General features: G+C 31.4%; 1 protein-coding gene across 2 annotated transcripts in view; it reads right to left on the reverse strand.

Moving 5' to 3' along the window:
• Positions 1-707: 707 nt before the first annotated feature.
• LOC107517039 (pleckstrin homology domain interacting protein) overlaps positions 708-12,269 on the reverse strand; it is a 112,077-nt gene continuing 100,515 nt past the window's right edge. The window contains exons 36-40 of one of the 2 annotated variants that reach the window (XM_016157348.2): positions 11,815-11,967; positions 10,923-11,086; positions 10,206-10,465; positions 9,477-9,674; positions 708-6,124 (exon numbers count right to left, since the gene is read on the reverse strand). In XM_016157348.2, coding sequence (XP_016012834.2) covers positions 5,490-6,124; positions 9,477-9,674; positions 10,206-10,465; positions 10,923-11,086; positions 11,815-11,967 — 1,410 coding nt within the window. In that variant the 3' untranslated portion in view covers positions 708-5,489. Of the gene's footprint in view, positions 6,125-9,476; positions 9,675-10,205; positions 10,466-10,723; positions 10,817-10,922; positions 11,087-11,814; positions 11,968-12,269 lie in introns of those variants that run through there. The other variant, XM_036219642.1, reaches the window with a different exon arrangement.

Here is a 12,269-nt window from a genome sequence, read left to right on the forward strand (position 1 = left end):
ATTTAGTATAGCATATTTCAGAAAGAAGAAAAGGTACCAAGAACATTTACCTGCTTTCTTCAACTTAGAAATATATTTTACAGTCATTTAAACAAAATTTCTTAGGGAGAAATTATCATTAACAGCACAGAAATCACAAATCAACCCCTATGTTTAATTTGATTGTCATTTCCTATAGGCTTATGTATTCTTCATTCTAAAATTGGGATTCTCAAAAAGTCAATAAAAATGTATGCCAAACTGAACAAACTCATGGGAAAACAGCAATAGCTTTTTAAATATCATTTTGAATACCTGCTTAACAAGTTTTTCATCATTCCTCCATTTTTTTCCCTTAAATTTTTCTTCAGACTTTTGAGAAAATATTTATGCAAACTGTTCCTTTTAAATATCTTATGGAAATATCTGAAAATCTAAGTATCACTCCGTAATTTACTTACACATAGGAATAAAATTGGTTTAGGTATACACATTAAAAGGCAAACGACTTAACCTTTAGTTATTTTGGAATTAAATTACATTAGGGTACCCAAACACTTTTGACTGGCAAGTAATTTTAACATTTTGCTAAATAGACAGGGCACTGGAAACTCTAATGTACTAGTATTTACATAAAGGCTTTTACGGTTCAGTGCCTATTGAAATTATGTGCTGAGTGCTTGATGTCTTTAAAAAAAAAAGCAAAGAAATCATGAGGCTTTACAAAATAGCTTAGAAAAACAAGTTTTCTATTTATTTAAAAATAAGTTTGTAGTTACTACATTGCAGGGACAGGAATTATTACACATACATTCTAGTTTGTATAAAAGGATTCAAAGAATTATGCATCAAAACTAACATAGAAAGTGTCCACATAACAGTAAAGAAAGGTCCAATCAGTATGTACAAAAAGAAAGGGCACTGCTATTCTGGTGTGAGACTGCCATTTATAACATGATACTCCAGGTTTCTGGAAGGAAAACAAAAACCTCAATAAAGCTAATTAATTAATTAGTCTTTAAACTCTGTGTTATCACATACAACAGGTTTGCTTGTGTTTAACATTGTTTTCTGTACAAAATAAGCATTATTTTAATTTGAAAATGTGTCAGTTTCAACTTTAACCCTCTAGGTCAGTTACTTTTTAAAAATTGAACTACATTTTACATGTCTAAATATCATGTGACAGGATTTAAGTTTTCTAAAAAATCTTTAAGAACCCATCTTGCAGTTTCAATATGGTCCAAAAATGTAACTTAGCATTTTCTCATTTTATAGTTTATCATTGTGATTAATCGACACGCACAATCTTAAAATGAGCAAATGTGTGCATCTGCATCATATATCATCTCAAACCTATTCTTTTAGCTCTTTAAATGAAGAACTCATAGCCACCCACTATATGTATTTGGTTTGTGCCATATAAGGTTAATTTCCTGATGATTTCATCTGCATTAAAAGTGTTTCAACACAGAGTTATCAAAATTAAAAATATATTTATAGCTCATAATATTTTCTAATTGTTTTACTGAATGTGTGTACAAGGTTTACCTCTGGAGCGTCAAAAGTGGTAATTACAGGCTTCTGACTCAATTTGACCTCTTCTTGAGTACTTAGTAGTACAAAATGACTTTTCACGTGGAGTGATTAATCAGCTCGGTATAATTAAGAAAGAAAATTGTTTCTTAGTAAATGTAATATTTAGTTCAAATCACTTGGAAATTTGGGGAACTAAGGAGAAGTGCGAGGAGGGAAGAGAGGAAAAGGTATATTCCAATTTTTAATAGGAAAATAAATTCTCACCTAAAATTAACTAAACCACTTCTCAACCTATTATGTGAAGTCTACTTTCTAAACATGGGGGTAATTCACAGAACATAAAAGTACTTATGCTATTTTGACTTTTAAAATCATATATTTCCTGCATATAAGAACATTTACAGCTCTTTAAATACTCACATATCTTGGTCCTTTCAGCCTACTCAAAAATAAACTTCAGGTGAACAAAAACATTCAGAATAACAATTTGTTTTCAATAGATAGAAAACTGAAAATCAAAATTGTTTCCAGTCAACATTTGAAAGCTATATGGATGTGTTGGTATGTATAAAATGGAATGCTAGAATTAAAGTAAACGCTACTGGAGAATAATTTATATTACAAATCATATTTTAAAACATGTAAATGTTGCTAATATCACATAAACAGAAAATGTTATTTGACTACATTTGTTAACATGTGTGATTAATCTACCACAATGCCAATAAGGGACAATTCTAGATGTTAGTATACATGTTACATGAGGATCATTTTGATGATCAGTGTATCTTAATTCATTTCCAAATGATACTAAATTTATCCAAATTCATGTCTCAGATGTGACTCAAACAATCTCACAAATATTCTATAGTAATTCTAATTAAACTTAAGACGACAGTTTTGTAATAGTTTTCAAATCTGTAAAGCTGAGCAATAATGGAAACAAGACGAACATGTCTTTAGTACATAAACATATATGCAGAAAATCATCCAATGCTGTAATAGCAGATTACAAAAGATAAAATTTTAAGAAAGTATATATCTATCGCCCGGAATTGTCAGACTAATTAGAAAGAGTGTTAAACTGTTGTTCATTTGCAACATTTTATAATTTTTTAAGATTGACCGGGACTCGAGAATGTTGGGGTCAAAGGAGAGATTAGGGTTAGGTACTTAAAAATACATAGATTGATTTACAATATCCATGCATCTAAGAAATTATATTTCTGAAATTTTAAATAAACTTGAGATTTTTTTTTTTTTATTGCTCACCTAAGACAACTGTTAACATTTCCTTTTGGCCTATAAACAGTAAATACATGGTGTAACTGTATAAGAGAAAATATTTTTCCAAGTGATCAAACAGAACAAAATTATGGTGATGACTTTAATTTCTCAATTCAACTTCTGCAATGCATAGAAGCTAAATTATAAAAATATAAAATCTAAATATATCTGGTATTACTAATACATTTTTAAGTGTTTCAATTACAAATAATCTGATCCAAGTAATTTTTGCTTTACTAAGAAATCAATGTCTAATAATGTCCAAATAAGGTCATAAATATACAGTGTCTTTAGAACTGAATACATTTACTTGTTGCAGGTAAAATGGTAAATACTCATGTCTGCTCAGAGTTAGAACTAATCCATACACTGCACTAGAGGTATATTCCACTCTAAGACTGTGTACGCTCTTCCTTTCTCTGTACACACTTTAAAACTTACACACATATTTTTTACAAAAATGGATTTGTAGTCTATTTTTTCTAACACAATGCAGATAACATCAGGAAATTACATGTTTCAAATAGATTGCCTTCAAAAAGCAACATATTACTTTAATGACAAATTCAAACATACACAGTATTATTTTCAATAATGGTGTAACTGACTCATTTTACTATACAACCAAGCCATCCATTTCTGCATTATGAAGAGTTTACTGAATTTTAATTATATAGTTAAATATATTTGTTAGAAAAAAATAAATATACAAAAAACCTGAAATTTTTGAAATTATTTTTCAACTTCAAAATCACAGCAATCCAGTTAAAGATCTGGAAAATGGTTTACTTAATTTCACAGAAGGATTTCTGTACAAATTTAGTTACAAACGGTCTAAAAAGCCCAAATGAATCACTTTCCATTCTTCTTCAAGACGATTAAATGACAGTTACCAATTATCCCTAATAGAAATAAGAAATAATTATGTAATGTATTTTGTCAAGGTTCGATTAAAGATTTTATTTTTCTACATCAGGGTTATGCTGATACATGTTTTCCTCACTTTTGAAAAATGTAGTATCTGAATAATTTTGGTTACATTTTGTACCATACCAGTCCTCAGAAAATACTACATTATTTCAACTTTAAAAAAAAATGGACAATAATTTCTAAACAATAGAAATGGTATTTATGTTGGTTTTTAAGGTATAAAATAACTGTACCATAAACAAATAAATAACTGCTTTCCTTTTCCATAGCAGTACATATAGCAATACATTCTCCTAAGTCATATAATTATCATTTACAATAGACAACTTAATTTTACTAATGATGCAAAAAATAATAGACTACAAGGCACAATCATTAAATGGAATTTTTTTAGGGTGTATATTGACATACCAGCGTGATAAGGATACCGTAAAAAGTGCAGAAAAAACACAATGTGCAATGAGACCACTGTATAAAACATGATTGCATAAAAAGTGATTTGGCCTATTTTAACTTTTAATAATTGAAAATAACCAATCTTCCCCTTAAAATTAAACTATAAAGTATGACATTTTAAAATTATTTTTATTCTACCACTATCTAAAAAATCCTGAAAAAAGAATTTATACCTGGGTAATAGTATATAAGTATGTGTTTGTATATATATTTAATTATACCCATTTATCAATATATACACATACACACACAGACACATTTCTTTGTAAGTCATTTTAGCCTATTAGATATGTCTAAAGTTTAGAAATGACATTAATCCAGATCAATAAGTAAACATCAAATCCCATACCTTTTTCCTGTATTTTCCTTGAATCCTTTAACCACTTAAACACTTTCTCCAAAACATCTCTGTCAAAGGACCCACCAGTGCATTACTTTCTACTATTAGTACCAAAAAAAGATACATCTCAGCATAACTCTTTACTAACTTGCTCTTTAGAATAATATATAGCCTTTCCAATATTGAAAATGTATGCTGTCCTGACAGTCAAAAACAGGCTTTCCACTGCACTGATTCTCAGTCTTTGGCACAATAAACAGAGATCGAGTGATTGATATAAGAATCAAGGTCTGAAAAATTAGACAGTCAAATGTTTTCCAATGTGGATATGTTTCCTTTTCATCAGTACATTTTCTCTTACGTTTGGCAGAAATGGAATACAGCAAAAGCCTCCTCTAGATTCTTTGTAGATGAACATTGTACAATTAAAATTAAACTCTTTAGGGTATCAAATTGTGGGAATTTTATATTTATCTTTAGAGGAAACAAATTTTTTAATTTACTGCTACTCTGGTTACATCTGTCTTCCCAGGGGGCACGACATCTGTATCAATAGAAATGTACCTGGCTTGGTCAAAAATAATTTTTAACATGAAACACTCTATCACTAGGAATACTATGCTCCTTAAAAATGTAGCAGAACTGTCTTTTCCAGAAATAAATTGGGAATTCAGTATAGGTCCTCAATTTTTTTTTTTTGCGAACAGTGAATGAATGTTGAAATGCATAACCTACCTAAGGGCAATAAATAGCAAACATTTAAAATATATATGTATATATTTATATATATTCATTTAGAGAAGTGAAGTGTCTTGTAAGCTTGTTTTTGTTTTTTTTTGCAAATCAAATCATAACATTCCCTAATCCACCACAGCAGCAAGGAAGCAGAAGCCTTAGTTCTACGTATTCCTTAATTGTACCTGCTTTATGATTTTTAAGTAAAATATTTTGGTACAAGTTACCAACCAATTAAATTAGCTTTTGCTTTTTCAGTCAACTTTCGGACTCGTCCTCTGCTAGAAGTTCCAAAAGTCAAAGAGGTGTCTTCAAACAACAGCTGCCTTTGCTCCTCTTCAGAGTCATCCTCATTATAGAAAGCTGTCCTTCGACCTTGGTTTCTAGTTCTCATGTGGGGTTCAGAGCCTTTAAGTTCCTCAAACTCTTCTTCCTCATCCATAGGATCATCTGTCTTTTTTCGGTTACTTCTCCTTAGCATTTTAACACTTGTAGGAACTATGAGATCTGAATCTAGTTTTTGTGTCTTCATCTTCCTTTTGGGTTTTCTGCCTCCACGATTCTTTTTCTGTAACAAATCCTCCTTTACAATATTAGTTTCAGAAAGAAAATTGCATGTTGAAGAAGGAACTACTTCATCTCTGATAGGATGTACAGTATTTTGCTCTGAATTTTCTGGCTTTGCATACTGTAGCTTTTTGGGCTTTCTACCCCTTTTCTTGTGTATAACTTCACCGCTATTGGTATTAACTTCTACCTTAGGTTTCCTTCCAGGTCCCCTCTTCACAAGTTTAGATGGCTGACCTCCATGGCCATTTACTTGAATGCTTCCTGGCACAAGAGCATTGTTCTTACAATCTGTTAAAAGTGAACGACACACTTACTATCTGGAATTGTTTTTTCATTTGACTCTCAAACTAATCAACAATATATATATATTTATATATATATATATATGTGTAATGATATAATCCTAATTATTTTTTTACTAGAGTAAGAAAAAGAACCAACAAAAGGCTAATGTTTAATGATACTATTTACAGACACACCTCATTTTATTGCACTTCATTTAATCATGCTTCACAGATATTGCTTTTAAAAAAAAATCAGATTGAAGGTTTGTGGCAACCCTGGGTCAAGCAATTCTATTGGTGTCATTTTCCCAACAGGCTCAGATGATGGTTAGCATTTTTTAGCTATAAATTATTTTTAAATTAAGATATGTATTGTCTTTTAAAGACATAATGCTATTGTACACTTAACAGACTATGGTATAGTGTAAACATAACTTTTATAAGCCCTGGGAAACCAAAAAATTCATGTGACTTGTTTTATTGCCAAATTTCTTTATTGTGGTGAACAGAACCAAGTCTGCAATATCTCCAAGGTATGCCTCTGTGTCCCATCATTATCATGATTAAAATCCCACTGTAACATACTCCATGATAAAAGCCATTATGTTTTATTAAAAAATAAAAGAAAAATTGAGAGATCAAACTCTAAATACATGTAAGATCTGGAAATCATGATGAACTACCTTTCTGTGGTAAATATATATTATCCTTTTAGATGAAGAAAAAAAGACATACATGCACTACCACTAACTTTTTCTCCTCCAAAATTATGAAATTTTTTGTTTGGTTGTGGTGATCTGCAATGCAATACTTTAAAGGAAATCCATATAGAGATGAAAGTGCTTTTAAAGAGAATCCTTTTCATAATAGTATTTTTTTTTTTTTTTTTTGTCATGGGTTGGAATTATACTTCAGAAATAACAAGAAAAAACAAGAGACTCACAAAAGGTCAGAGCCAGGAGGAGAGGGAGAGACAAAGCCCTGATTTTATTGACCCTCACAGTACAAATAATTTTCTTTAGATTGGTGGTTTTCCATAATGATGAGGACAGAGGGGACAGGAGAGAAATGTGTGTTGTGTGCAGGCATGCATACAGTAGATAAGTATTTTTAAACAAACAATTACACTTAACTGCCTGAGGATTTTGTATATTCTTTCATTTGTTTTCCATTAAGACTACTGACAAGGGTTATAAATAATCGGACCATGCACCACTATAGAAGTTCTACAGATTGGCTTCAGGACTCCAGAAACTCCTTGAAATAGTATGAATTTTGTGTGGATATGCCAATGTGAATTTTCTAGGGAAAGAACTACAGATTTCATCAACTTCGCAAAGCAATATATAACCTAAAAATGTCAAGAACTAATATAGCTCTCTTAAAAAGAAATTCAGAAACTAAAAAAAAAAGTTGAAAACCACTCATCTGGAACCTGTGCTGTCCAAAGAGGTAGTTATTAACCATGTGGCTGTTGAGCTCCTGAAATGTACTATGCAACTGAGGAAATGAATTTTTAATTAAATTTTATTAAAATTATTTCACCTGTTTGTTGTTACTACATATTACTATTAGAAAATTTTAAATTACATATCTGGCTTATATTTCTATTCAAAAGCATTGCTCTTGATTCTAGTTGTTAATTCAGATATCAATATTTATGTAATAAGTTATCATTAATGAGTCAGTTAATAGCAAAATGTATTTCTATACTGTACTGGTCCTCTTGTGTATTTTTAAATATTTAAAAAATTATAAATCAAATCTTAAGTATCACAACAGGCAGTGAACAGGGAGTTCTGTTAACGCAAAGAAGCAGTACTTGATTTTGTATAAAGAACCCAGGAGAAGGCTTCCTGGAGTAGATGACTTCAGAGTGAGACTTGAAAAGTAACAGGAAACTTAAAATGGCAGGAAAAAAAGACATTCCAAAAGAAAAAAAAGGACAATGCTATCCAAAGACTTCCAAGTGGTTTAGGATGGCTGGGACATAAAAGGAAAAGACAAATAAGGAATGCTGAAATGTTAGGCAGCAACCAAGAAATAAAGAGTTACGTAAAACAGGCAAAAACATTAAAATCTGATTCCATATGTGATTGGAAAGCAGGGGAATTGGGTAAGAAAGAGTTAAGAACTGAGAAGCAGGGAAACCAATTAGGAAATTAGGACAACAGTCAAAATGAGAAGTTATGTAGGCATGAATTAAAGCCATGAAAATGAGAATGGAGAGGAGAATGAACAGATTTGAGAGATGCTAAGGAAGCATAAACAACAGTAACTACTGACTATCAAGAAGATTTGCATGAGGAAGAAAAGGCTAAGATTACTCCCTGATTTTAAGCCTTTTGGTGGATAGATTGCAATGCCATTAGTCAAAATAAAGACCTTTCAACAGACAATTAAATTTTGAGAGATTTATGGGGAGAACACTGAAGAGGAAATGGTTTAGATACATTTTGGGAATCATGACACAAAATGCTATTCTATTTAAAATTTTTTTTTTAATTAATTAATTTATTTATCCCTTCCCCCTCCTTTAATTTCTCCATGCTACGGATGTAGCAGGCTGTCTCCCCTTAAGAACTGGATCTCTGAAGGCGGGGTGTCTCCTCCCATGCGCTCCTGGTGCACGCCCAGGGTATGGTCCGTGGCTCTACCTGAGGTGTGAACCCAGGAAACCAGGACCTGCTGCGTGTAAAGCAGACGTGCTAACCACTACACTACGGAGCCACCCTCAAAATGCTATTCTTGAGGCATATTCTGCCAATAAGCCATAATTGTTTTAACATGTCATATGGTGTTCTTATATCATTTACTTTATCTTTCAAACAGAAAGCTTCTACAAAGAAAATGTGCAGATGAAAGTACCTGGAAGGATAACTATAAAAAGCCAAAAGTTGTATACTAGAATAGATGGTCTGACTGTAGACAACCTTGATGAATTATTATTTAGTAAACGTTGTGCTGAATCCTGTGATGTACTAAAAACTCAATTTTTCTAAAAACAGTGAGAACTGCTACATGGGTTAACGAAATCCAATTTCATTTAAACTTCTTTGATATACTTTCAGGTTTTGCAATAGTGAAGTTAAAAACTAATTTACATCCTTAAAAGCCTTTAATCTACAATTTGTTTTCATTTCCATATAGTGAAATTTTTTGGCTTTTAAAATTTAATAACAACACAGTTTGCTTTTGGCACAAAATTACGAATCAAAAGATCTCTAAAACTTATCAACTAATACAGAATGTGACTTTAAAATGAGCAACCTAAAAAGTTTATATGAGTGTTAACTCCAACAAAAGCATCATTCTTAAGATCTACTCTATTTTGGAAGATACAAATAACATCTTACCTTGCTCAATGACAGTTGATGACTTTGAAAGAGTGGGTGTCTTTGAGAGTACAGATGACTTCATTTTACGTTTGACTGGCTTTTCCTTTTCCAAGTTTTCTTTTGCAGAATTATTCCTCGTGCCATGACTAAAATTGGATTGACCAGAACTTGAAAGACTATTCATGGTTTTGGAATGTTTCACAGAATTCTCTAGAACTAAAACACACATACACAAACAAAACATTAAAAGTTAAGTTATTTAACTTAAAAACAAGCAGGAAGGCTGGGATTACTTCTAACCTGAATTGCTTGAATTAGCCAAGAGGATAAAACCTGAAGGATGCTTAAAGGTTCTTTAGAAAAATCTATTTGCAAATAGGAAAAAGGCATAAATAAGTAAATTCTTAATAATTTCAAACCTTTTAGAAGCTCAGTTGTCCAGTTACTTCAAGATTTATGATGGCAGGTCTTGGCAAATTGCTAGCAAGTCTGGATACTAATATTTAAATTAAGGCAATTTGAGTCAGAGTCGCCATTCTTTATGCATTATTCTACACTGATACTTCTTAACCACAATTTTCTTTGTCTTATTAAAAACACAAGTTTTTTAAAAAGCAGTAAAAACAATTAAGAAAATCCACAGTGTCTGCTGGAATTTATTAAAATGCAGTATATTTCATCTGGCAAAGTAAAAGCTTAAAACCGTCATTGAAATACTTCAATTTAGAAATTGTAACTGATTCTTACTTGTTTTCCCTGCCATTGAGGATGTATTAGCTTTTGAAATAAAAGTCTTTGCTGCTGAAGAAGTAGATGGTTGCTCAGTGGTAACTGGATCTACAATCACACGGTTGCTTCTGGTTCGAACTACAGAACTGGATTCTGTTTTACCATTTATCTGTGCGGCATTGTGCCTTGGTGGTATTGATCGTGTAGGTGTAGAGAATGGAGAGGTAGAGATATCTGACTTTAGCTGGGGTTTTACAATCCTTTTTTTCCTTTCAGGGCTGTAAATAAAATAGTATCATTAGTCATTCTTATAGCTCTATGCAGATGAATAAAAGTTCTGTACACACTATTTGATTCAATATTTGTGCTATTATGAAATATGTTAAAACATGAAATTTGTAGTGGATTTCATATGGTTGTGAGCCTTTGAAAAGTGAATATTTAGTGAAGGATCGCTGTAAATGCTATAGTTATATATGACAGAAAGCATGATGCCATTACTATCCTAAAAATGCTGTTTTACTGTGTAGGTTTAGCAGTTTGAATTTAAGCACTTACACTAGTATAGCTTTAGTTAAAAGATTAAAAATCCTCCACATCATAGGAACTTGCATGTCAAATATATCATTCTGCAATATAGGGAATAGTAAAGGAAGTATTAAAAAAACATTGAGTTCTATCATTTAGATGACAAAGTTAAAGATCAGCTGATGCTGTTTAAAAGAAATCAAATACCTTGATGCAGCACTACTGGAAACAGAGCTGCTTCTGTTTCTTTTCTTCCTCCTTTTGGTTATTGTATTTCTTTTATGAAAACGAAGAGCAGATTTATAATCTGATAAAACTGAACTGATGTGTTCTTCAAAGAAAGCAGACAGGCGCAAACTCATGCTGTAAATCTGTGGTAAGAAAAAAAACTGTTCAAACATTCCTCAAAGGAAAATGTCTGTTCAGTAGATATTAACATATAATGTAAATATTGTCCTAGAATAAAGTTTTTAGAATTTAAACAGTGCTTTTCCCCAATCTCTTTTGATGAAGAGTAAAAGTAAAGCATTTTTACAATTAAATTATTTTCATGTTTAGAATAGCAATCTTCCAAGCTTTGAGTCTTAAAGAAAATCCCTACTATGAATTCAGATAGCTCATACAGACAAAATTTCTGGGAACTCTATCATACTAAACTATCTCTGAGCGTTTGAACCTGTTCTCCATTGCTACCCAGATCCAGCATCTATTCTTTCTCATTTGCATGTGCTGTCTTGCTGACCAAAGACAGGTAAATTAAAGTCTTACTCATTTTTATAAATCATTCACAAAAATGCTCCTTTCCATTAACACAGAAAATAGCCCTAGTATATACCAGGATGATTTGTATGTGATATCTACTCAACCATGCTACTTCAAGAAAAGTAACCATCTTTAAACATCATTGACATCAGTATTATTTCATAGAAGGAACAAAGTAGAAAAAAAGTCAGTTCTTTTTTCCACTAAGATATCATTAAGAACATAATAGAAAATTAGTCAATTTTGCTCTAAATTTTAAATGAAAGCAATATTTAGTTGCTTAACATACTTTTTCTACTAATATCACTTAATTTAAACATAAAAGAAAATTATATACCCTTGATCTTTTGCTTGGTGTATATGCTTTAGAATTACTAAAAATAAGTCTGACATCTTTACATAACTCCATTGGTGACTCATAATTCCCAGCCTCTAAAGTTTCTCTAACGGTAGCAAAATCCATTGGAGTGTCAATGATGTCTCTGTAATCCTAAAAGAGGAAAAACAGGTGGTATTATTATCTTCATTACTACCACAAAGCATTACTTGTCAGCACAGGGATTCACATACAATTTCTGCAATGAGTTCAAGTCCTAGAACGATTAATAATCATTCCTTGGTCCAATCACAGCTCACTTCTAATAATTTTTTTCATGCCTTCTCCCTTTTATTGTGTAAGAACTTATTAACTTTTGCTTTTTATTTATCCCCTTGGGGAAGAGGTAAAGGGTGAAGTTGTATAGGGAAGAGGATTTAAAAAGTATTTTAAAAAAACTCAGCTCTACAAGTACA

The sequence above is a fragment of the Rousettus aegyptiacus genome, unplaced genomic scaffold (genome assembly GCF_014176215.1).
Source record: "Rousettus aegyptiacus isolate mRouAeg1 unplaced genomic scaffold, mRouAeg1.p scaffold_m13_p_1, whole genome shotgun sequence".
NCBI lineage: Eukaryota > Metazoa > Chordata > Mammalia > Chiroptera > Pteropodidae > Rousettus > Rousettus aegyptiacus.